This window comes from Clarias gariepinus, chromosome 23 (genome assembly GCF_024256425.1).
Source record: "Clarias gariepinus isolate MV-2021 ecotype Netherlands chromosome 23, CGAR_prim_01v2, whole genome shotgun sequence".
NCBI classification, from domain to species: domain Eukaryota; kingdom Metazoa; phylum Chordata; class Actinopteri; order Siluriformes; family Clariidae; genus Clarias; species Clarias gariepinus.
This window is the reverse complement of record NC_071122.1, coordinates 2865682-2893505: the sequence shown is the minus strand read 5'-3', so window position 1 is coordinate 2893505 and position 27824 is coordinate 2865682. Positions and strand designations below refer to the sequence as shown.

Sequence of the window (27824 nt, the reverse complement as noted above, 5' to 3'; positions counted from 1 at the left end):
CAAGGTGTGCGTTTCACAGGTGGTTTTGAGATTAAACAATACTCCCAATGTACACAATAAATCTTTTATTCACCAGGTTTTATTATTGAAAAGTTATTAAAATAAACATAAGAAAAAAAAAGAATAAAAGTAAATATGTAAAATGGATGATGTAAAATTAAATATAAATTATATTTAATACAAAGTATAATTTATCAAGAATTTTGTCTAATTATTACAGTCAGTAATTTCATGTGTCAGTTTTAGAGTTTAGTTTTTGTAGCGAAGTTGCATCTCAGGATCATGTTTTCTTAAAATTAAGTAAAATGTATTTATTATGTTATTTATTAAATTATTTTGTTTAAAAATAATGTCTGTTTAAAATCTAAAATGTGACAAGCTGTATACATTATAGAAATATTTCTGTTCTTACTATAGGCAGTTTGTAGTGTGAAGCCTACAGTCCCAAGAGTCTAAATGTGAAGGCTTTATTCTGCATAACAGCAGCGTCAGAGAGATTAATATCCAGTGGGAGGAAGATTAATGCGATTTAACACGGCTGCAGAAACACAGTGCTGGATCAGCTGCCACTTACAATATAAGAAATCATAATTAAAATAGTTATGATTTACATATCCCAACCTGATGGGTTTTCATACACAATGGTCAAAATTCAGCTCCATAATATAAATTTAATTTAGCACCGTGACATGTAGAGATTAAACTCTTCTGTGTGTGTTTGCTACTTAGCAACAAGAATATGAAGCTTACAGAGTGGTTGTGGATATAGTGTTTTCTTTTTTTGAACAAATGATTAGATCGAGGATTGAAGCAGAGTGACGTTGGTCCCTGGAATTAGGTGGTCATCTTTTCCATCAATTAAATGATCCCACTGATTGAAGTCTCTCTCCAGAGCTGTGGAACATCACACATGATTATATTTCCTTTGTTTATTTGGCTGATGCTTTGCAGAAGAAATGACTTACATTCACTTTGTTACTGCACCTAAGCACAGTTTTCACATATTTGTCATTTACGAGAGTAGTTCGATTACTGGATACTTTTTACTTTTGCATTCTACAACAAATATCTGTACTTTTTACTTCACTACATTTCTACATAACCACAGTGGTGTGTAGCATTTAACATAAAAATGTCATGACATGCTGACTATTATACCCAATTGTGTGATTTGCTTCCCTCAATCGTAGGAATGTACGTGTGTTCAGAAGTAGACAAGTGGAGATGGTAGATGAAAGAGAGGGAGGTTTAAAACTCACAACCTTTCGATATTAGTTTGTGGACATGCTCATGACTATTACAACATTGAGATGCCATGAACTAATTTCTCGAATAAGCTGAACAGTATTAGCGAGCTACACACATCCATTATAGGCAACTTTTCAATAAGAATTAATGGCAGAACTTTACATTAATCATTAAGTTCAAGGGTGGCTCAGACCATTCGGACTCTGGGTTACTCATCAAGAGGCCAGGGATTGTATCATGGCTGATCCTGTGCTCTGACCCTACTTTACTAAGAAGCTGAGATACTGTACACAATGGAAAAAAAATCATTGTGCTGTAAAGTCTAGTGCACAAATAAAGTCTTCATCTTCTTACCTAGCCATGTTGCATTATCCAGCCTGTATCTTACTGTAGAATTTATGCCTACTTTTTAATTTAAATAAGTGATAACCTTGATAAAGCAGTACAGATTAGACATAACTAGAAAGCTTAGCTTGTTTAATTCTTAAGTATCGTTAAGAACACAATGAAGGCTGAGCAGGAATGATGCCAAAGTGCTGAAATTATCTAATGAAAAAAAAAAGAAAAAAAACCCACATTTCTTACTTACATAAGTGTCGTTGAAGGAATGCTAATGAAGCTTTTTTGCACAAATCCATTGCTATGTGAGGATCAATTTCTCCCTTCAGCTTCAGCATCTTTCCAATCCAGTTACCTGTGAGAAAGGTGAAATCTGGGAAGCTCTGATGCACAGCTCCCCTACAGAGAGAAAAAAAACAGAGCTATATCTATATACTTTACTTTTTTTTTCCCCTTTGGCTAGTTTAGAAGTTAGCATGGCTAAGACACATCTTATTCATAAGCATAGATTGTTGAATCACATTACTGACATGATGGTGATCATTTTTCTTGGAATGACAGCAGAGTCTAATTTCTTCATGCGGATAATATTCTCAGCCCACTGGAACTTCTCAGAGTTGATGAAAAAAATGGGTTGTTTCACATCCTGAAAGATTTCTTCATTCAGAGGAAGCATCCAGGTGTCCAAGGCAACACCACACCTGTGAAGGAGCCCAGTTCAGATGGTTAAGGTTAACCTTTACTCTACTACATTCTCTTCCATGTGGTCTGAGGAGATATGCCTGCAGCTGATTTCTGGATAAATGGCCTAAACAGTGATACAAAACAGAAAATAAGCACAGGTTTTCTAACTTGTTGGTCATTGATCACAGGACAATTCACTTTTGTTGTACTGAATCTCTACTTCAAGGCCTTTCCAAAGTATCTGTTTTTGATTGCTCATAAAATTATAATCATATATTGTTGACATTTTATATATGCATGAAACAGAGATGCATAAAAGTAAATAGATTAAAAACCGTAATAAAGATGAGGTGATGGACAATTTTAAAATAATCAACAAAAATAATATAAATCCATTTAAACCAAAATATATGCTAACAAATAAATGCTATGTTACAGCCGTGACGTTAGGAACACTCACCGTTCTTAAGGCAAAATTTCTTATTGCGAAACACATTTTCACATAAAAAGAAAAAGGTACTGAGCATGACTGTAATATACAAAGCATCAGCAACATGCAATTGTACATTTTACTAGGAGCAGCCACCAATATGGTTATTCCACTTCCAACTTCCACTATCCAACATATACCTACAGTACTATCTAATGAATATTTACACTCTAACAAACAGCTCAGTTTCCCATTATCTCTCCCTCATCAGTCCCACCAATACCAGGCAATGAAAATGCCACTTTTTTCTCACTCATTGCAAAACATCTTATAATAAAAGGCGGTTTTGTAGATCCACCTTTATTATAAGATGGATTTTAAGTGGATTTTGTCTCCACTTGAACCTTGCCATTTTGTGGAATATTTAATCCAGAATAATTGTTATAAAACAAGGACTTGGGAATAAGGACACCTTTTACACTAGGCCAGTCTGGTAACCCTGCGAGAAAAAACATTTCCATAAAATGTGATAGCGTTGTTACACAATGTTAATCAACTGCGACCTGACCTATACCACAACCGCTTTTTTTTTTTTTTTACCACAATTATTGTGATTTTATAAATAATTCACGAATTTATGCAAAAGTAGCGGGGAACAGCTGGTGATTTAAACAGAGCACACGGTCTCATATTGGTTCGTTTTCCACAATCCATGCAGTCTGTGTAGAAGTCGGGCCCTAGAATTGAGATGCATCTATATTCTGTGGAAAACACCGGAGGTGCGTTCTGGCCGTCCAGAAGTACCCTGCGAACACGGTGTTCAGCCCGTTAAATGTGATGCCAAACTACGAACCCTAGGAAACAACTAAACGAGTCTTTACTTCCCCTTTAAGGGGAAAAAAATCCCATAAACCATTGCTTCCCACTGGGGCATGAAAAAAATAATTAATAATAATTAATGGAGCTCGAAAAATAATTTATATAATAATTAGCATTATTATCGAGGGTGACATCATATTAATAGGACACTACAATTTTACATTTTAATTTAATCAAGAATTCATAGTATTATAGAGGCTAGTAATCTAAAAAATGTATAAATCTTTAATCAATTATTATTATGATTATTATTAATAATAATCAATCTATTTACATATTTTATCTATTTAATAATAGTTTTAGTTTTTCACACACACACACACACACACACACACACACACACACACACACACTCTCTCTCTCTCTTTCTCTAATGGAAACACTGCTCTGTCACGATTCTGTTCAAAGGTAAAGTGCCGGTTAATTTGTATTATTTTTACTTTACAGCAATGAATCTGTTAGGATGTTAACGATGTTCATTGATTTTTCATATAAAACAGTCTTTAATACATATTAATAATAATAATAATAATAATAATTAATAATATATTAATATGTGTGTGTGTGTGTGGGGGGGGGGGGGAAACTCAACTAAGAGGAAGAAGGGTTACTGTGTAAGACGAGAAGATGGGAGAGAGGTCTAATTCCTTCTCTCCTCTTACTTTAGCTTCACACACACAAACACACACTTATCTGTCGGGATTTATTTTTACTTTTTTTTTTTAAGGTAAAATGCAGGTAAGTTAATTTGTTTTATTTTTATCTTTATATTTTGTATTAATTATTTTGATGTATTTTTTTTGGCTGTGGAATGAATAATTTGAGTTTTCATTATTTCCTATGGGAAAATTTGCTTTGGTTTACGAGTGTTTAGAAATACGAGCCTGCTTCCGGAAAAAATTATGCCTGTAATCCAAGGTTTCACTGTATCCACATCAGCAGTGAGAGGTATCCGAGATGCATATGTTACCATGGTAATGCATGGGGGAAGTGACCTCTGCGAGGGTGACTTCGCAGGGTGTTCCAAATGGTGGAGTTTTGTCGAGGGATGTTCTCTTCATCGACATTTCCTGCAAGCTGAGCAGGGAGCACCCGGTGAAGTACACTTCGGAATGGACTCGACTTCTGTTTAACATTACACTAGAGTCAACTGATTTTTTGATAAGTAATATTTTTATTTTATATTATGTGTTAATCATACATGGCTTTTTTAATGTAAAACTGTACTCCCAGTGACCGCAGGGCTTTTTTGATTCACTGTCAAATGCTGAAATGTACATTAAACATTGATGATCAATCAAACCTATAACAAATGTTCAATGTACATCTCAGCCTTGGGTCTCAACACAGATCGGCACAAGGTACCATTTAAATATTTATATATTTATCTTCCTGAAATGTCTTTAGTTAGACTGTATCCTACAGATTTGACTTCCAATTAAACTCAGCTTAGGAATTCACTGACATGTGACCAGATTAACACATTATGATGTTCTTGCATGATGGACACTTACTTGAATTTGACTTCTTTACACAAACACTCGATAACTGTGGCTCCACCAAAGGAATGGCCCATGACTGCGATCCTACACAAGTCCATACTGTTCTGTAAAGAAGCACACAAAGTACTGTACAGAACAAACACCTTTCCCAGTAACCCCCTCACCCCCCAATGCATGCTCTAATTACTTGAAAGGAAGCTGTAGTATTTGCAGGTAATGTTTTTTCATTCTAATTACCTTTAATTTTGACCAGTCAAATTCAGACTGTAAAGTATTTTCCACAGAATTTCCTGAATTAATGTCGATAAGAAGCTCCAGCGCTCTGATGCACTCATCTGCTCTTTGCTTCACCTAAAAAAAAAGGCAATATATTGATAACCACTAATATATTGTTATACAAATGACCACACCTGTGCTTGTTTTTGTTCATTGTATGCATATTTATAATGCTTTTATATTTTAAATCGTGTTTCCTTTTTGCCAGGTTGGATAATGCAGTTTAGACAATTGGTTTAAAATAGGAGCAGTATTGTGGGGAGTCTCTCACTTGATTGTTTCTTAGAAGGAATTCATTCTCGCCTGTTTTCAGTGGTCTGTAGTACATCCACTCCTCCACCAGGTTATCTGACACAGGCTTGAATGCTTTCTTTGATGCATGATGGCATTGTTTTGTTTTGCTGTTTTCTTTATAGTAGAAGGTTGATGATGCTGATTCGTCTCTGCCGAACAGGGAAAATAAAAAAGGATGAACAGTTCCTCCAATGTGGAATGAATAAACATAACTCATTTGTATATTTTGTGTACGTCTCCAAAAATTAAATCTATGTGGAGTTTCTGTGCATTGCTTTTCCTGTCTCCTATAAATAAGTAAATTGGAAACATGTAATGACACCTGAAATAAACCCAAAACAATGTGGCTAATCTATCTAAACTTTTTTTTTTTTTATTCTTGATGAACTGAAAAAAGTACATGCAGGTGTAATACAAAACACAAGTTTACATATAAACCACCAAAGGTTACAAAACAAGTTTGAATCTCTCTCACGCGCACACATGCGCACAACCTGTGAAGGCTTTCAAAACAAACAGAAAAATATTTTTAAACACAAAGATGAAGTGGCTGAAACAGCATACCATGAAGAGAATGACTTTGTGTTCAAAACCCAGATTAAACAACCTACCTGTGCTCCACTGCAGCTACAATAAAGCCCTGTGAGGCCAACTCCACACATATTGCTGAATACAATGTCCTGTGAAACACACACCAGAACATCATTGCAGACCACAGTTCAGAGACGTCAAGATTTGCCTTGAGCAGCAAGTTCATATTATTTTAAGACAAAGCCTGTTCACCAACTAAATAAAAATGCTTCTAAATGATGTAACAGAAGCGGGCTGATCATACTGTTGGGAAATCTCAGGATCAAACCCTGAATCTATGGAGCTAAACCCGTTGTGCTTTGTGTCGGACAGCTTATACAGGCAGATCTATCACCAAATGTGTTACACTGCCCTGTGAGCAAAACGCAGATGACTTGGTTTCATTGTTAGACTTCACACTTCCTGATTGATAGTAGTCATGTGATAGGGGAGAGTACTGTACGTGAACTGATAGATGACCAAACCGAGCACAATAATCATATTGTAGAACAAGATATACGTTCAAGGTCACTTTTATCCAGGTAAAATGTTGCCCAAAAAGACAGGCACATGCTTGCACAGTCCTATCCAAATGTACTGGAATGACTAAGGCCAGTCGTTTTATTTTTCGCAACACTAAGTTTGAGATCAAAATATTAACATGAGACAATGGATCAGAATTTTTACATAATTTCCCATGCATTTACTTTTAAACCAAACCAAAAAAATGCTCGTTTTAATACTTTGAATGGGGACACCTATACTTTGTTGGGTTTTGTCCAAAACAATAAATAACTACATGCATACCTTTGGTTACTGTAAATTAACTGTACCTGAATGCTCCTAGACCATGGGAGAAAATGACTACTGGGTATTTTCCCTCTGTTTTAAAAGAGGCATTCCATGCGGCAGGGATTTTGTAAGACCCTATTGTCAACAAAAAAGAAAAAACATATATTTTAAAGAACTTATTATACATGTACACAATACAATGGAAAAGCTAAGAAGTAATTTTAGTGTGGACGAGAAAAAACAGAACTGAAAATTAAATACATTCTCTATTTGAGATGGATACCAGACAGTAGCAAAAGCAGCATTGAGATAAATCTAATATTGAATATTTTAAAACCCCCTTCAACCAATCATTTCATATTAATAACCCTGCAATTAAATACCTTTATGACAATTCTACTGAAACATGGGTGTTATAATAATATGCTAATAATAGAGCATCTAAAACTGACAGTCTGATGTTTGAGGCTGATGAAATCGTCATGATGTCTGTGAGACTTTGAGTCCTTTATAAGCATCAATAAAAGCACAAAAGGGGCATAGTATGTTATATGATATAACTTTGTTATAATTAATAAAATATTAATTAAATTAATTTAAATTAAATTAATTAAAGTGGGCAATATATAAGAATCATAAGGTAACTTCTTGCTGTATATAGATATAATAAATTTTATAAGCAATTGAGTCCAAACTTGTAACTGTCAGTGCCAGTCTCTCTCACAATCAGACAAAATTTTAGGTATACAGAATATAAAGTGTAAGCTTATATGCATGATCGATATGTTTAAAATTCCCCAGGTGATCTACTTCAGTAATAAGTCTATTTAGTATGAGGCTACATTTATTATTGATGCCTGAATAAGGAGCTTACCAAAGAGGTAGTTAAAAATTCTTTCGCTCAGTGCTCGGCTCATTTTCATGAAGTCAGCAAGGCCATTGAAATATTCTCTGCACGGGATCCAGTTCGGTTCTTCCGAACCCTCTGAAGTTTGGCATGGATAGTAAAGTCTAAAGAAGCTTCCCTGTGAACACATGAAGTTCAGTTTTGAAAAGTTTTATAAACTATAAAGCAAAAAGTATCTGGACACCTGATCGTATGTACTTGTTGAGCTTGAGTTGTTCCAAACCTGGTCCACCACTCTAATAATAATCATCTTTAATCACCTGGGATTTGTGTTCATTTACCCACAAATGCATTAATGAGCTCTAACAATGATGCTTGGCCTAATGCACCATCAGAATTCCAGTTTATCCCACAGGTGTGCGGTGGGGTTGAGGTCAGGTCGCTTTGAAAAAAAAAAAAAAAAAACTATACAATACAATTACTATACCGTGGAACCTTGGATTGCGAGCATAATTCGTTCCGGAAGCATGCCTGCATATTAAAGCACTCGTATATTAAAATGAATTTCCCCCATAAGAAATAAGGTAAATTTCAACGATTTGTTCCACAACCCAAAAATATTAATATAAAAATAATTAATACAAAATATAAAGTAAAAATAAAACAAATTAACCTGACTTTACCTTTGTAAAGAATCGTGGCTGTAATAATTGAGACCAGAGAGAGAAGAGGAGGGCTAAGAGGGGACTACGGTGTAGGGCGTTTTTCACGCACACACAGACACACCAGTTTACAGAATAGAGACTCTTACTCACACAAGAGCTGGCACACACATACAACCACAAAATAAAAGATGCTTGTTGTGCACACACGTGGTCACAGTGTTATAATAAACAGTACACGCGCTCTCAGATGCTGACTATAGGAGTGACACACGCAGGGAGATGATTACCCACAATTCCGCAGCACAAGAAAGAGAACAACCATTGGCTCAGTTGTAATCACATGAAAAAAAACAAGAAGCACGCGCGTGCCACATGATACTCGATGATGCGTTGTATTCATACATTAAGACTCCCTCCCTTTTTACATTTTTTTTGCTGCTCTTGCAGAACGCTTGCGAACCAGGTTACTCGCAATCCAAGGTTGCACTGTATAAGGAACTTGGGATATTTACATTTATGGCATTTACCTTTATCCAGAGCAACATTTGGTCTTATCCATGTGCGTGTACGTCGCATAGTAGGTGTAAAAACGTCTAATCAATTGAAAGTATGGCTTCTTCTCATCAGCCTTGGGGCCGATAGTACACAATTTATACAAAAGGGACATCATTGCCATGACAGACAACAAAAAACAGGTTTTTACATGAAACCTAGCAATATAAGGAACAAAATAAAAAAATAAAATAAAGAGAGAGATGCAAAGGACTGAACACTTCCTGACACTTCCTTACTGCTTCACCCTCTGGCTGGGCATTAAGAGGAACAGCTAGAACCTTACAGTTTGCAAAGTCTGTGAAAGGACTGTTTAAGATGTCACACAATTACTAAAAAGAATCACTTTCACTTTAAAGCTCAAAACAAATACATTTAAAACCTTACTAAATTCCAGACATAGTGCGTTTAACGCTAAACTTTGAACGTGAATGAATAGGTGATTTAAAAAATTAACCTAAAGCAAAGTTATTCACTGACCTGTACTGTGTGTCCCACCATTAGGTCTGTGCATCCCACCTGGTGTGGTCCTTTTCCTTGAGGAATTCCCAAGCTGTTCTGCCCCACTGAATTTCCCATTTGAGCAAACTTCCTCAAATCTCCTCCACGTGACTTTCTGTTATAACAGGAAAAAACAGGTATTACAAAACGTTAAACAAATCGAGTTTGAGCCATAATTTCATTCATTCATTTTCTGTTCTGCATTATGAGCCTGGAGGCCTTCTCAGAAAAATCAGGGCATAGGCACACACACGCGCGTACACGCGTATATAAACTGAAATTAATGTAGACGTGAAGGTTGTAACGTAAAGACGTCTCCTCTTATTAGTGTTTACTGCAGGTATCATACTCTAATGTTTTATTTTGTGTAAATAAATTATCAGATAATTTTCAGAACTGTTTTTGAGATTAAGATTTGGTCAATAATCGAAGAACAATTTCACCATTAATACACCGCAAATCTTGCATCGCTTGATTGATTTGAATTAGATGTAAAGTAATGTTTCATTCTGGATGCATAGAAGTGGAAGGAGTGTGGGTTGTGATTTTTTAGTCCTTTTGTTAGAGACACAGAACTGGTTTTACACAGACTTAACAACCTGCATGTTTCCAGAGTGTGAACGGTAGAGTTAGAGGGTTATTGCACAATTCCACAGATGGGTTAGATTGCACACTGTAGGCCACATGATGTTTATTTAACATCACTCAGTGACTCAGCTAAAACACCATGTTATTGTATCTTCAGATTGTTTTTACAGTATAGTATAGTATAAACCGAATTACAGCTACCACTATATTCGCAAGGTGGAATATTCGATACCTAGCTTATGCTAGTTGTACTTCTTTCGTCGTCAGCCAAATACACTGCCTGTTCGGTAATCAGAGAGTGAAGCACAGATGAGTCATCAAAAAAGTCGAGATCGTTTTGTCTCAAAGTGACTCCAGTAAGTTACCATTATTTTCAGTGAAGCTATTTCAGTCATGAAAATATTAATAAATCCGAGAAAAAATATTCAGTTTACCTGTTTACTAATTAATATCTAATTGGCACAAGTGTTTGTTTACACTGAGCAAGCAGCTTATTTTAAAGTATATTATTAAATCCGCCACATACAGTAAATGTTCATAACATTGCTTACTCAACATTAAATTTTTTACGTATGATGCAGGGTAAACTTCGGGCAAATATCGTAAAGTTTCATTAATTCTGTCCAGCGTTCAATTAAAGACATACAGTAGCCGCAGTTTTAATGCCTGTGCAGTACACTGTCAAAACGTGTGTGTGTGTGTGTATATATATATATATATATATACATACATAAATACATACATACACACATATATATATATATGTATGTATATATATGTTTTTGAAATATAAATATATATTTATAAATATATAAATACACACATTTACGGTATAATTAATATTTATTATTATTATTTACATATATTATATAATAATTAATTAACATTATATATGTGTGTGTGTGTGTATGTATGTATGTATGTATATATACACACCAATATACATACATACACACACACACACACATATATATATATATATATATATATATATAATTTTTATTATTTATTATAGAATATATGTATATAATAATAATAATAATAATAATAATAACAATAATAATAATAATAATAACAAATATTAATTATATCGTAAATGTGTGTGTGTGTGTATTTATATTTCAAAAACAAAAAGCCTAAGAGAATAAGTGTTTCACTGTCACATGTAAAGTTTTAGTCGACATTCTATTTCTATCATCATACAGAATAAATGTAAAACAGATATGTACAGAGCCCTACCTGAGGGCACGCGCCCAGGTGTGTATCCTCTGAACACTGTGGAACTCTCGCTTAAACTTTGCTGACTGTCCAACCGGTTCCACAGCACTTCCGGGTTCTGTTCCCCGGATGAACCTGTGAGTCCGCTGGTCCACCTTACATGTCCTACACGAACTCACCACCTCCGACTCTCTGCTGCGTTCGACATTCTTTTATGGAGCTCGGAATGACGTCATCGTCGATGTACACAGTCTCTTTATTTTATTTAGTAACACGCTAACAGTTAACTGCGATAATAACGTGATAAATATTTTACTCGCATAAGTAGTGAAACTTTAACAACTTAACATGTCTGTGTGTTTTTTAATGGTTGGAAGTAATGATGTGTTTCATGTTAGGGCTGTGCGCCGCCATGTTGATATGACGTCACTTCCTGAACTGGGAGTTGAGCGCGAGTGTGTTGTGATGTTTTTATTATTGTTATTATTATTATTATTATTATTATTATTATTATTCGCGAATGATTTTCAGTAGATTTTGGAATTTCTTACATGTATTAAAGAAAACCACATATCTTTAAGAAACACTGTGATTGTTTTTTTTATATTTAGTTGAAGTGAAGTAGAGAGTGCAGGCAGTACATTTTATATTTCATGCAAAATAAATAAAATCACTGGTTTGAAAAAGGCCCTTAATATTGATATTTTGACTTTTGGGTCGATGATTTTCGATACAACCCCTATATTGAAGGGATCGATATTAAGGATCGATACGCCCACCCCCAGTGCAGGCAGGGTGGAATAGGTGGAGAAGAGTAGCAGGAGTTATCTGTAGGAGAAAGATATTATAAGAATGGAAAGGAAAGTTTGTTGCTGACAAAAAGGCAGAAAGCAAAGCTGGAGGTGGCAGAGCTGAAGATGCTGCGATTTATTTCTTATGCTGCTTGTATTTTATACTTTTATTCTTTATTTTAATTTTTTAATTATTACTGTTATTATTAATATTATTAATAGTATAATGTAATCATTAATATTAATATTAGTGTTTCTCCTCGAGTTCGGTTAAAAGCAGTGGAAAGGACATTACTCTTGGTATAATTTTGAAGATCCATCTAAAAGAATTGGCAGTACAGTGAAACCTCGGATTGCGAGTAATGCGGTTTGCGAGTGTTCCACAAAACGAGCAAAAACTTTAAATAAATTTTGACTTGAAAAACAAGCAAGTCTTGTTTTATGAGCACAGAGTATCATGTATCATGCATGCGCTTCTTGTTTTGACGCCGAGCGTCACGTGATCACAACTGAGCCAACGGTTTTTCTCTCTCTTGCGCTGCGGAATTGTGGGTAATCATCTCCCCTGCTGGGTCTTAGTGCGCGTCTCTTACTGGTATAATCAACCTCCGTGCACACGTGAACTGTTTACTACAACACTGTGACCATGTGTGTGTGTAAAACATATTTTATTTTGTTATATTTGTTTATAAAATAAAGGGGTTTAAATAAAGGTATATAAAATCAATAATTTGAAAAAATCAGGTAATTGTGAGTCTCAGGAAATGCAGTTTATTTTTTAGGACAGATAATTTTAGAAAAGGCACAGTCATGTGAAAACCAGAGCAGGCAGCAACACCACTGAGATTATATTTTAGCGTGTTTGCACACAGGGTTTAATCTAGGCCTAACTGTTACAACCTGCAAATAGAAACCAGGATGTAGCAGAGTAATGAGAAAAAGTCTGATACCTTCATCTGTGCAGCTATTATTTTAAACCACACAAATATTTGGAAAGGATGCAGGCCTTCACATAAATGGAAATTGTACTACATGATGTAAATGGAATTATAAGTACCTTTGATTCAATTTAATTCAATTTTATTTGTATAGCGCAATTGTCATTGTCGCAAAGCAGCTTTACACAATCAAAAGAATTATTTAAGTTTGTATGGAATCCTCATCTGGGTGAAACAGAAAGCAGGAATTGATCTGCATTTATACAGTGTGTTAGTTGGCAGGCAGTTCAGCATAACAGTTAATGTTAATTGATGTTAATATGGAGTCCAGGTAGTTATTGAAAACTCAGGTAGACTTGTAGGAAGTTCCAGTCCTGAACTATTGAACAGTCAAGTCCTCAGAGAAACAGCTGCCAACACCAGTCGAGGCCAGAACCGTCTTATAGATAAAGAGAATCATCCCCAGACACCAGACGCATCCCAAAGAGACACACGGGACATCCATGTGACGAGGTCTCCAACCAGAAGCGGGGCACCAGGATGGGTCAGACAGGTCCGGAGGGCAGAGGGAGTCTGGATCACTGGCAGCTCAGGAACGACATGTGTAGCTCAACAGAGAGAAGAAAGAGAGAGAGGGGGAGACAGGGGGAGAGAAAGAGCAGAAGAGAAGAGATAGTGCTTGCCCTATCATCCGGAGATCGCTGGTTCGAACCCCGGGTGGTGCTGTTTTCCTCTCACAGCCGGAGGCACAGAGAGAGCTGATTGGCCGAGCTCTCTCAGGGGGGAGGGATGAGAGGTACTTGTGCTCCCACATTAATCACGGCTCTACAGCCAATCAGGGGCGTCTGTGAGCTCGCGCACGCGGAAGGAGCGGCTAGCCCTTTCCTCCGAGTGTGTTACTCCGCCCCTAACGGTGCGTGAGCAAGCAGTTCAATAAGATGCGGTTGGCTGACGTCACGCGGTTCGGAGGAAACACATGATAGTCTTCGGCCCTCCCGGCTGAGTGGTAGTAGTAGCCTTATTGTGGGAGCCCCCTAGTGACGGGGAGGAATTGGACACGACTAAACTAGGGGAGAAAATTGGAAAAAATCCCCCCCCCCCCAAAAAAAAAAAAAAAAAAGAAGAGAAGAGATAACAGTAGGTATGGTCACAGTCACACAATGTATAATGTGAATGTATATTAACTGTAGAGTGCAAGCAGAGACTCCGGCAGGACTAACTATGACATCATAACTAAAAGGGAGGAGCCAGAAGGAAACACAGACATGAGGGGGAACTGAGATGTAAAGCAACCAATCACCTCACCGTCAGCAAACCTGAGTGATCAATGAGAGTGAGGAAGACAGCATCCAAACATACCAGTTCACCATAATACTCTACGTCCATGAGTCCCCCAGATCTGCTCCTTTACCTATGGCAAATCTATTTATAAAAATGCTTGGCTAAATAAATAGGTTTTTAGCCTGGACTTAAACACTGAGACTGTGTTTGAGTCCCGAACACTATTTGAAAGACTATTCCATAACTTTGGGGCTTTGTAAGAAAAAGCTCCGCCTGATATTTACAATTTTATTATTAAAAAAGTTCATGAAGTCCTCACTATTGCATGATGTTGTTGTGGAGATTTCTGCAGTGGTCTTATTTCTGGTTAATTTGGCTACAGCATTAAATAAGAATCTAGGATTATTTTTGTTATTTTCTATAAGAGTGGAGAGATATGTTGATCTAGCTACACTAAGAGCTTTTCTATAGTTCAGGATGCTCTCCTTCCATGCTATTTGAAATACTAACAATTTAGTTTGACGCCATTTACGTTCTAATTTCCGAGCGGTCTGTTTTAAAGTGCGCGTGTGATCGTTATACCAGGGAGTGAGTTTCTTATCTCTAATAATTTTTCTTTTAACTGGAGCTACATTATCTAAGGTATAACGGAACGTCAACTCTAATATTCAGTCGCCTGATCGAGTTCTGTGGGGTCAGACGGTGATCTAATCGAAGTTGGGAACTCTGGGAGATTACTGATAAAACTCTGTTTGGTAGTTGATGTGAATGTACGTTTCATACGGTAGCGCGGCGCTGTGCGTACATTATCATTATAACACACTTTAATTGAGACAAGATAGTGATCTGAGATAACTTCAGACAATGGAATTGTGAATAAATTTCTTATGCTTAATCCGAATAATATCATTAAATCTAAATTTAAATCTATTGTACAGGATTATTACTGTATGTTAACATGGGGTAACATTTTCATTTACTTCACACTTACTTTAAATAGTGAGCACACAAGTTGTCCACTTTAATAGGGATAGTTAATGTTCATATCTAATGTCAGAACAAGTAAAAAAGCACATGCATGTTTTAATTGAGTGAAGATTTTGCTCCTAATTTAAATATGCTCGTTCAATAATCATATATTTCAGTGTAATTAGGATGTTACAGGCAGACAGTGACAGTCCAGTAAAGGCAGATGAGTTTCATAATTTTAGACTTGATCAAGATCTCTTGTAATCAAACTGTCTGGTTCATTTGTCGGTGTTATAGTACAGTAATACACAGTTTTTGAGTATTAATTTTATTAAAATTATTATTTGTTATGAAAATTAATGGTCCACTTTAATAACCTAAATTATGGGTCTATTTTAACATTAATTCTTTATAGTCTCCACTTTAAAGTTTTAAAGAGTTTTTGTTCTTTAAATTTTATGCACAACGTGGTAAAGGTTTTATTAATTCATCTTCAGTAACTGCTCTATTCTAGCCAAGGTTGCAGCATATCAGTCAGTGAAGCGGCAGTGTATCCTCGAGAGGACACTATTTAATTACTCTACTTAACAGTTAAATTACTTCACTTTAACTCACAATTTACCAATTAGTGGTTTAGACTTTGGAACCTAATGAAAGTTTTATACAATCATTTTGTGTGTGCAGATTTTGTGAAATTCTACAGGTAAGTGGTTTTCCAGCTTTCAGAGAGAGAGAGAGAGCCCAGATGTAATAAGAATATATCTCCTTTTGATCATGTGTCTTAGGAATATATAAGGGGGAGTTGGTTCATGTGGGGGTCTTTGCTTATTTTACATTATTTTTCTTTCAGTTTGGTTCCCAGGTGGCATAGTGGCATAGGGGTTAGCACTGCCTCGGGTCTGTGTACAACACGAAGTTTGCATGTTCTCCCCTTGCTTGGTGGGTTCCACCGGGTACTCCGCTTTCCTCCTACAGTCCAAAGTCATGCAGATTAGGCTAATTGGCATTCCCCATAGTGCATGAATGAGTGTGTGAGTGTGTGAATTGGTGTGTTCCCTGCAATGGATTTGCACCCTGTCCAGGGTGTACCCACATCATGCCCTAAGTGTCCTGGGATGTGCCCCCTGAACGAGACTGCATCCTGCATTGCAAAAAAGGTTTGTTTGTTTTTTCTTCTTTTACTAACTTATCCTCTACCTTGACCTTTACGGGAGATAAATGGTAGATTGTAAACTAACATAACTAGTGTAGCAAAGGCTACTGATTTCATCTTCTGTTTGACCAACAGATGAGAAATGCCAGCTTAATATGGTTGAGCAATGTGTGAAGCACATAAGAGACTGGATGTTAATTAACTTCCTTCTGCTTAATCCTGACAAGACAGAAGTATTGGTACTTGCAGCTTGAAGTAAGCTTATTGATCCCACAGTAAATGATCAAGTTTCATCAAGTACAACAGTAAAAGACCTCGGTGTGATTTTAAATTCCAATCTCTCATTTGAAGCTCATGTAGATAATATTTCCAGGATAGCTTTTATCTTAGAAATATTTTTAAAATAAGGTATATATTGTCACTAAATAATGCAGAAAAAATAATTCATGCTTTTATCACCTCTAGGTTGAACTATTTTAATGCCTTACTGTCTGGTTGTTCAATATTACGATGACTTACTTACTTACAGACGGACAAAAATTCCCAGTCAGTGTTTTTTTTTTTTTTTTTAATGCCTGAAGTAATATTATATTTAATAGGTTGGACTTGACCACTGCATTCCATACTGAGGCTTCGATGATCAGGAAGACTATTAGTGAGCAGATGGAGCCAGTGTAAGTTATCTGGTTTACTAGTTTACATGTTGAATGAATTTACCCGATGTTTGGCCTTTTAGATCTACAGTATGTATCTCCATAATAATAAAATCAGGCTAGTGAACAAGAACTGAGGCAAAAATAAGGGGTTTATTTGGTCATTTATGAAATGATGTGCTTAATTATATTCTACTTTCATAAATAAAAACAAACATTTCCATACGTTTTTCATAAACAGACTTTCACTGACACATTTTACCTCACACCAGCACAGAAAGTGCAACTGGGAAATATTTACTATGAATTTTTAACAATTTTCTTAACTGTATAAGTCTCCACTGTCTGTTTAGAAAAAAAAAAATATATATATATACTTTGTACAATATATGAACAATTATATTACTGCAGTCAAACTGCCTTCAGAAAAGCAAAAGCACATGAAGCACAACTACAGGTAAAGGGCAAAATATGGTGAAAATGTGTGCGAGTGTGTGAGTATGTGTCCGTGTGTGTGTGCGTGTGTGTGTGTGTGTATTTATATATTAAGCACGCAGTATCAGCTCTTTGGCAAAGCGATATAATCAAAAACAAATCTGAAGTCTTGAAGGGAACTTTGCCAAATGGCTCGACCTGTACATTAGCTAACGCAAAGTGCCGCATACTGCATTGTGCTAGTGGTCTCGAATATTAGCTAAATGAGTCTCTATTGTTTTCTGTGATTAAATTTGAATGTACAGTATCCTGTGGGCCATTGTTTCTGTTGCTCTGTGTTCTGCTGCTGTCTATTTGGCAAATCTTCAGCCTTTGATTTAGGCTGGTTTAATCCCTGCAGTGTAAGAAGGAAAGATGGTTACTTGTGCTTTAAATTTGAAAAAGCGTACAAACTAGTAAACGCATACACTGTGCAAAATGCATAAATTATTGTCACATACCAGTCTTCATTTTTTAGCTGTAGTTAGGTTTGTCTTGCTTTCACTTTTGGATCCCTTATAAAGAGCAAAATAGATTGGTTTAAATTTTATTTAAAATTTGTATTGATAGATAGATAGATAAATAGATAAATAGATAGATAGATAGATTTTATAATCACTCTTTTATTAATTTCTGAAGTTATTAACTTACCCCAGTAACAAGTTTCACAATTTCATCTCGAACCTAATGGAAAACAACAGAGTAAAAACGTGAATGTTCTGCTTTGTAATTATACCACATCTTTAGAGGTTTTGCAGAAGAAAGAAAAAACATACTCTTTTTTCTCCAAAGCATCCAGTCAGCAAAATGAAAAGGCCCTGAAAAAAAAAGGGGGGGGGGGGGGATGAAGCATTATATTTCCTTGCTTGGAATTAGATGTAACACAAATGTTTGTGCAGTATGTCCAACATTTACCTGTAAGGAGTTAACAATGGTGAAGGCGTAATTGATTAAAACCTTGGTGAAACTGTTGTCATCCATCAGAAACACAAAAAGCCCTAAAATCCAGGTCCCACCAAAAACTGGCGTTAGGAAAACAATGACTTTGACGACACTCTTGGCTGCCTCTTTGTCATCCTTTTTAGTGTTCTGGGTTGCGGAAGGTTTCAGGAGAGTTGAAAGGACCACTCCCATTGAGCATAAGTTAGCGAACACAATGACGCCGATAGGAAAGAGAAAACCGTAGAGGGAACCCTGCATTGATGATGCATACGTCAACCAGCATGAAGATCGGTTGAAGTAGGTTACGTCCGTCCTCCTACTGTAAATCAGATAGGTCACTGCCACCACCACCAGTGGGCATAAATACCCGACAACGATAGCAAGAGGCATGTACACTTTTTTCCTCAGTGGATTGAAGACGAAAATTAGCTGATGGACAAGCATCATGCTTAAGCAGAGCATCCAGAAAAACATGCCCAGGTAGAAGAAATGCTTTGCAAGTGTCAGTACAAGGCATAAAGTGTTATTCAGAATGTTTGGGAAGGAAGAGGCAACAAAGCTGCAGTCAGCTATGAGAAGACACAGAGAAATGTTGACCAGTGAAGTGTGACGGAAGTGAGAGAGGTTGGACTTGACCACTGCATTCCATACTAAGGCTTCGATGATCAGGAAGACTATTAGTGAGCAGATGGAGATTCCCAAGCCAATGTAAGTTATCTGGTCTAAGAAAGGCAGATTAACAGGAGTCTTAGACAACAGCATAGAGAAGGAGGTCAGGTGATTGCAACGGCAGTAACTCATGTTGTCAGAACTGGTTTCCAAGAAACAGCCATCCTTTGACCACTTATTTTCTGTCATGTTCCAAAATATGCATGATGGTGTGTTCCCATTAGAGTCATTTATAGGAATCGGATAAGCCATCCTGATGGTTACAGACTCGTTATTTTCGATTACAGCAGAGACAACCAAGGACGGAAATATTGCCTCTTGATAAATACCCTTTGGGAGACGTGCTGCCATGCCATGAATTCCCATAGTTTTCACTACGGCAGATGTTGAGTCCAATGCAAGTTCGACATCAAAAAGGGTTTTATTGCATACAGTGTTGTTCTTGCAGACTTGAAGTTGGATGTTTGACGAATTATGCCCCTCACTATTATTAAATTCAATGTTTTTCACCAAGTTCTCAACAGATGATAAATATGATATGGCAATCCCATAATCACGCTGTTGATTCGGTGATTTCCAGGTTGTATTCAGCAGACTGCTTGCAGACTCAATGAAATTCTGAAAGACAGTATTTAATAAATGATGAGTGTCAGTGTAATTATTTATTTCGATAATTGTTGAAAACACTATTAAAAAGCATGTCGGCGATGGATAAATATCAAACACATACTGTAAATTTGGTATATTTGGTATTTAGATGGTGAATTTATCATTTAACAACTACGAAATGATTAGTTAGTAACCAAGGCACACTGAAAAATTATGCTTTTTAGATTCTTAAATCTATAGATTATTTGAATATATTTAATATGTCAGCGATAGAGATTTATGAATGATGAATTCTTAAATTATGTGCTTATTTGTAGTATGTCTGGGTGTAAGGAGGAAAATATTGCAGATCAAATCAGCATCCTTTTAAAAAGTCCCTACACAAGGTTGGTTGATAGACTGGTTGTTCTGGAACTAAACCTAAAACCTTATCATTCTGAAAAACACTGGAAAGTTTATAATTGCTCTGAAATTGAAAAATTATATGTGCTAATTTATCCTAGTTCATACCAGCCTGTGGTAGGAATCTATTTGAATTTCCTGCCTGTGAGCTCGCCCTTATGAGGATAAAACCTCCTGCTCCTTGGTCCTTGCTGTACTATTAAATGTGCATACTTTGTAGTAAAAATCCTTGTCTTCAATAAAACATGAATTCTCAAAACTATTACAGTACATTGACATCTTGATCTGCACACACTGTTTTCTACTTCCAATACACAGACTAAATTAGCTAATCATCAATTGATCACATTTTGGGGTAGCAAACTATACAGGGCAGAGGGCATCGCAGAACTAGACCTAACAACGACTAATTCGGAAGTGCTTACTGGTAGAAGGGAATCTGACAGCGTGACTCTACCAGATGCACCACTCATTATTGAAAGAACAGACACCGTGGCCATCACATCACCATAGGAGTTGCCAGATGAAGTGCTATTCTTCAGACCCTCAAAAATGCTAATTGCACCTTCTGTTGTGGCACCAATTCCTTTTTCAAAATCCTGAAATAAAATCCAAAAAAAAGAGATTTGCGTACATTCCTATATATTACTTTCTCATAGCAATTTATTTGTATATTGCTTTTAACAAAGGCTATTGTGAAAAAGTAGCCTTAAAGAATTTAAAATGAATGGTGGAAAAATCAGAACACGTACGGGCTATAAATATATAAATATAAGTATAAACCATAATATAATAAATATTTTGTCTTACCGATGTTACAGAGAGTAATGCATTCAGTGATGCTTTTGTGCAAAGATCAATTGGGTCAGCCCATATTGTGCCATTGCAAAACCGCTCTTGAGTTCCTACTCTCCCTGTTGCAGAACAGGTTGTAGTTGCTGTTTGTGCACCCTTGGTCATTGGCCAGATGGTATCATCAGGACAGAATGGATCCCCAGCTACATAAACATTTGAATAGTTAATGTACAGATTGTCAGAATAGACAATGAAATAATATCTATAAACACACATACACAAAATTATATATTTTTGGACCTAACTCAGGTACTCACGATATATTATTGGTATGGTTGTATTGGCAATTTGTAACTGGGCAAGAGTGTTTGTGATCTGGCACACAGCACTGATGGATGGTACCTTTGTTCCCACGCAGTTGATGGGAACAGTTAACGTGTAGTTTATTATTTGGGCATTTGCTGAAAAAGAACAAGAATCAGTCAATTCAATTCATTTGAATTCAATAGAACAACAATAGAACAACAATCGTATAATTTAATTGTAATAATTGTTTATACGTATCTTAATGAACATGTAAGGACACAATAAAGGTATGGATACCTGTTTTCTGTGTTGGTAAATCATTGATTGTAACTGTGTAATTTTCTGGACCTGGAAAGATTGAACATGTCACAATAACTGATGTGGATGAACCCGTAGAGCAATCTGCAGTTTGTGGCACGCTTGTGACATTAATTTCCTCTGGCAAGAGGGCAACGTCGAGAACTCCTGAGGCTGAATGTGACACTGTGCCGTTGGTAAGCAGACAAGTGTATGTTCCTGAAATGCAGCAATAAGAAAGGGAGTTTTAGGAGGTCAGGATCAATTTCTTATTTTGCATTGCAAAATGTATTTAGAGTGTAAATTTGTTTTGTAATTATTATAGTACAAGTCCTTGCTCATAAGAAATACCTAATTCAAGCTTGTGATTTAGCTTTAAAGCTGTGTGTCAAAGTCTTGTGTATAAAAACTTATACTTAACTATATTATATTATATTATAAATAAAAACAGATCAATTAATTAATTCATTCACTAATGCATGGATTTAAATAATGTATTTATTTATTTAATTAATTACTTATAATGAAAAATCTACTTACCTAGTTAGCTTAATTAAGTATAAAACAAAGTTTTAAGACAAGCTAATTTTAAATATATGTCTTTCAACATGCAAGTAAAGACTTAGACATTAAACTCTCTCTCTCTCTCTCTCTCTCTCTCTCACACACACACACACACACACTCTTACAGACACACTCTTACACACACACACACATGTGGTGCTTATAACAATGTAAACATTACACATTTAAACATCTCATACTTATTGTAAGTGAGATTATGGATAAAATCTCTGATACTGTATTTGGAAATTCACCTGCCCAATAGGCTTTTATGTTGAGAAGGTCGATTGATGTTTGGTTTGAACAAGGCATTTGAATCACTTCTGTCCCAGTTCCAATGATCTGTGGGTACTGACCAGGATAACCAATCATCCATGTGCATGTCTCCATTGTTTCAATTGTGCTGCAGTTTAGCATGTATCGTGAATTATAGCACACCTTTCCTTGAGGAATTTCTATATCAACCATTCCTGTGGGAGGGAAAGTTGAAATATATAGTTAGTTTAATATATAGAAATATCTTACAAATGTACTCATGTGTTTTATTTACCTATCGATGTCGCATTAATATCTGTGATATATGCCAAGGTCGCCTTCAGATTTGTAAGTATGTTGTGGATTTTGATAGACTGAAATGTGGCATTAAGGCTCAAAGTGAAAGTCTGACCACTGTTGAATGAAAGAATACAGAAAATAGATTTAATGCATATAACATGGCAATGATATGAAATTAAAAAAAATTAAAGGACACTAAAAAAATAAGACTAAGAAGATATTTTCAGTACGTGGTAAATGGTGTCACGGTGATTGAGTTGTATCCATTCAAGGTCTGGAATTTAGTTTTTAGCTGAAGCAAATAATAATAAAAAAAGCATAAATATTTGTTGACATTTTTGCTGTTTTTTTTGTAATCAAATAAATGTTTATTTCTGACAAAAGTACATCTGAACATTAAGTTATTTATATATTTATACAGTTTTTCTTTAAAACTAGTTAAAATCACAAACATTTTAACATGGTCATTGAGTAATTCACAATTACCGTTGCTGTGAGGTCGTTATATGCTGACATCACTATAACCCCATTAACGGTAACTGTAATAAGGGGGGGGGGGGGGCAGATTAAAGGTTTGCAAAGTGTAGAAAATGGCTTTATTACTTTAAACATATGCTTGAACATGCATGAGCTGTCAGCTTACCATTCACTTGGGGCACACACATTGGTGTGAAATTAGATATATTGGCCACACACTGTATGGTGTTGCAGCAGGTTGGTTCAGTGTCGCACACTAGGTCACTCCAAATGTAATTAGGCTGACACCAGCATGTTGTCTCATCACCAACCAGCTCACACTCTGCATTAACACATAGGAATCCAGTCAGAATCACTAAATTGCAGTTATATGTGTTATCATATCTTACTGTAATTCTATCGATTGCTATTAGATTTGTATTTGTTTCCAGGATAATAAAAATTTAGCTTTTATTTTTATTAAGGACACAAAGTAGGGAATGTTTTTTGTTTGTTTCATTGTAAACACCTGAATGTCTAAAAATGCCAAAAATGTGAACTTTGCAGGTCCCTTTAAAACGCTCTGTAAAATTTTGTTTACATTGGATAAAATCTTTGCATTAAAAAAGTTTAGTAATGATGAAATCACCAATATTATAAATTTACCAACTAAAGAAATGCCATAAGTTATTACACAGTGCTACAGTGATCTTAGCTACAAAATGAAAATTAGTTTCATTTTATTATATAAAAAATCCTAAAAGAAAATAATTAATAAAAAAAATTATAAATTGGAAAAAACTTATTGTTTAATATTTCATTCTCATGTTTGCTATTTATTTTCAATTAGGAAAAATCTTGAAAATCTTTGGTCTTACTTGTATATTAACATTAAGAGCGTCCATATTTTGTATGTGTAAACGACAAAGGTTGTCATGCTTACCAGCTATTATTTCAGCATCCACAATGTTTACAGTAGCTGTGATTGGCATTATCATTTCAGACACGAAACTTGACACATCCATGGTTGCATTTCCTTCAATCATCAATTCTGCCACATATATGTCTTGTGCCCCTTTTAAAGCAAAAGCATAAAATTGATAATTTGCATCCTGCTCTGTAGTTAATAAAACCGTGCTGGTCATTAAGCTTTACCACATGCTTACTGTTTATGTAACCATAGTGGTTCATGTCTATTATAATGATGTGTATTCATTAAAATGAAAAATCAACACTAGAATATTTCAAAAGTACAAAAAAAGTACTCCATACAAACTAATGTTATTATATACCCAAATTGTAAACTGATATTATCAATTATAAACCGATGTTTATCAATTGAGAATTTACTAATATATTCAATTATAATAGTACCATGTTCCATGGTGCTAATAATAAAAAAGGAATAGGAAAACACAGACTGATGCACAGAAGATGCTTACTTACCCACATGTGTGACCTATTAAATAAAAGATAGGACAAAGAAAAAAAAGAAAAATCATACACATATCCAATGCACAGGTACAATGCTGTGGATGTTGCACAGGATTAGTGAGAACATTAGTAAGCTTTACCTGGCAGTAGATCAGCAGTAGGCCACAGAGGAGCATGCTTGGGTATTTCATTGTTTTTCCCCTGAGAAAAATGTGAGGGAGATTTAATGGCAAATTTTGAACAAAAATATGAATATATTTTTATTTTATTTTTTTAGTTATTTTTAATATGAGTATAAGATTCGTAGAAGGCTTTTAGAAAAAAAGTTTAAATACATTAAGAGAAATATTGAGTGATTCAGGAAATGTAATGAAAACAAATTAGACTTTTACATGCACACAAAAAGAAAATGATTAGAATTGTTTAAATAAAAAAAAAGTATATTAAATGAATACATGCAAATGTGCAACTCAAATTTGTGTATTTTACTTTGCTGTCTTACATTTAATATTATTTTGCAAGTTCTTACGAAACTAGAACTTACTAAAAAAAGTACTGTTAACTTGGAGCGATTGCATGCTAAATAGTGGGTGTGGGTTTTAAACTCAATTTGCATATGTGTTCACAGAAAATCTTTGCAAAATAAAGACAAAAATTGTTGTTGCTGTTGTTTTAAAATATATGTCTTGCTTTATGCCAGCTTTAAGGCTGAAGGTATTATTTGAAGGCTGTATTTGTATTATTAAATGTACTAGTGTAATGTGTACCAGGTTGAGATTTGTGTGGCTCATTAAATGCTTTGTTGTTGTGTGCTGGTTTTCAAATCCGCCAACAAAATGGAAATCAAGTTAAAGGATATTCTCTTTTAATGTAAATGAAATTATTTTTTATTATAATTTTTTTAAATATATTTATTTTTTATGTGAATCCATGTTTAGTAAGTGTTTGGGGTGATGGGAATCTAGTACTAAAATAAAATGGACAGTTAAATGTTTTATGATAGTAAAATAAGTAAATTAATAAATTATACCTAGTAATCTAGGCAAAAAAGAAAGATAAAAGAACTACTGCAAATCATTTTCATATGAACTTTAAACAGTGGCTGTGGTAACTTGAGACCACAAATAAATTCAATGCAAAACACTGGCTCACCAAAACAGGTGGAAGGTCAATTTAAAAATGTAAAGAAAATTTAAAACTTTAAATTCACTAAAAGAATTAACTAAAAAGTTTCTAAATTTACTAAAACTAATTAACTCTATTCAAAAAAATATTTTATTGTTTTATTTATTTATTTATTTATTTATTTTTTGCAGTTTGGAATTCATGTAGACACCTTTAAAACTTTGGGTTAAAGCCAAGCCAAATTATTGGTTATGTCAATTTTACCTCAAGTCCACCAGAACCGAATCAGATACTAATTAGTGAACTAGTATCCAGCTATATATTACTAACCAGCCATATATTATCTTAAATGCAGTCAAGAATTTGGCAGTGAATTCTTGGTTCACTATAATGCGACTTTATTGTTAGTTGCAATTGCAAAGAGAAATGGCAGTTATTGATCTATTGTGCAAATTAGTTTTATATGCATTATTATTATTATTATTATTATTATTATTATTATTATTATTATTATTATATATTTTTTAATCTTCTAGAAATAGATTTTCTGGAAAGTTCAGGTCAGTTGGATTTAGGCTTCTTCTGTATTAAACAATTGATCTGGTTTTAAGCAAATAAAGAACTGTGCTACTTGTTGAATAATTTACTTTATCTTTTTATTGACTTTAGTGTGGTAAAGCAAATGTCTTTTGGTTTATTAACTTGTATGTCTCTCTGTTTGTTTGTTTGTTTAATAATAAAGAGTGATTTTGTGTCTGACAAAAATGTCTGTGCACCTCTGTTTGTCATGATCTCTCCCTAAAATAGTTCAATCATGCCTAAAGTTACCAAGTTTTATTTAATTACCCTATAAAATTAAATAAAAATTATTTTGACACTAAAAAAGATTAAGACAGATCCTGATTAGGAATCAACTCTACATTTTATTTATTTATTCATTAAGACATTTGATCCTCTGTAGTCTAATTGTTGTCTTAACTAGTCTGTGATTCAGGGAAACATATTAGGAATATTCACTGGATTCTTATAAATATGTTTTTTTTCTCTTTTTGTGTTGAGGTTTACAATATAGTTTCATAAAACCCGGTTGAAATGTACACTATTGTCAGCGAGAGCTGAATTTACAAAAGTACAACAAAATCGATTACAGTTTTAGAATGCGTAATGAGTTGTTCATGGATTGATCTCTATTCTGTAATTGTGGTCCAGAGAACAGTGTTATTCAGACAATTAGTAATTAAATAAACAAACAAAATAATTTCTCTACATCAAAAACCTCATTCAGTAGCACAGAAATATTAATCTATTACTGTAATTTAAAACAGGGCTTTTTTCAGACTAACATGTACATATATGTGGGACTTTTGCACTTGTTTTCTTTTTTGGCACGCCAAATGTGTTAATATAATAAATAAAAAACTAAAATTGTTCCTACAAAGTGAAATATAAAATATTTAAATAAATAAAGAAACAATTCTTACCTTATAATCTGCATTTTGAAGTTAATGTGAAAAGTGATTGTATGGCATAACCTCAGTGTGCTTGTTTCCTGAGTGAAAGGGAATGGTAATGAAGAAAACTGCACAATTCGGGAAGCTAAGGGGACAGAATGAACAAAATTTACAAATACCTCACCTGCATTTGCATTTTCGCATGCTGGAGCTTCGTATGCCATCTGCTCAAGATTCATTGGCTCAAGCTTTCCATTGTCGTTTGCTTAACAAATCTAGCTGCCTTCTTGTTGGGACTTGAAGGGCTTTACCACTTGGTTAAAGCATTCTCTGGTACTTTAATCCAATGTTCTGCATTATGATTCTAACCAAGTTTCAATTGCGTCCTCAGCCTGTTCCCCCATGTCCACTGATTCTTTCAAGGTTAAACTGTATAATTAAGACATTATTATTTATAAATATTTATTAATATTGTTTATATTTTTTTGTAAACTTGCAACCACTAGAGCCCCAACTTAGGGAACTGAACCAACTTTGATTAAAATCATTTTTAATTGTAGCTCCTTTTGAAATTC

The 27824-nt window shown here is 34.9% G+C and overlaps 2 protein-coding genes across 2 annotated transcripts; both read right to left on the bottom strand.

Moving 5' to 3' along the window:
• Positions 1–451: 451 nt before the first annotated feature.
• On the bottom strand, positions 452–11707 carry pla2g7 (phospholipase A2, group VII (platelet-activating factor acetylhydrolase, plasma)). The gene is made up of 11 exons (XM_053483575.1): positions 11407–11707; positions 9559–9694; positions 7889–8039; positions 7056–7149; positions 6264–6332; positions 5630–5801; positions 5320–5433; positions 5095–5186; positions 2118–2288; positions 1838–1986; positions 452–894 (listed from the first exon to the last, which is right to left on the bottom strand). The coding sequence occupies exons 2-11, from the start codon at positions 9655–9657 to the stop codon at positions 794–796; spliced, it is 1212 nt and encodes a 403-aa protein (XP_053339550.1). The 5' UTR covers positions 9658–9694; positions 11407–11707; the 3' UTR covers positions 452–793.
• Positions 11708–17304: 5597 nt separating this feature from the next.
• adgrf3b (adhesion G protein-coupled receptor F3b) lies at positions 17305–27374 on the bottom strand. The gene is made up of 17 exons (XM_053484354.1): positions 27280–27374; positions 24814–24874; positions 24686–24698; positions 24183–24314; positions 23427–23582; positions 23270–23322; positions 23014–23075; positions 22779–22897; positions 22483–22698; positions 21665–21883; positions 21379–21522; positions 21077–21264; positions 20692–20865; positions 18560–19873; positions 18421–18462; positions 18296–18328; positions 17305–18159 (listed from the first exon to the last, which is right to left on the bottom strand). The coding sequence occupies exons 1-17, from the start codon at positions 27291–27293 to the stop codon at positions 18112–18114; spliced, it is 2988 nt and encodes a 995-aa protein (XP_053340329.1). The 5' UTR covers positions 27294–27374; the 3' UTR covers positions 17305–18111.
• Between the last annotated feature and the right edge of the window lie 450 nt (positions 27375–27824).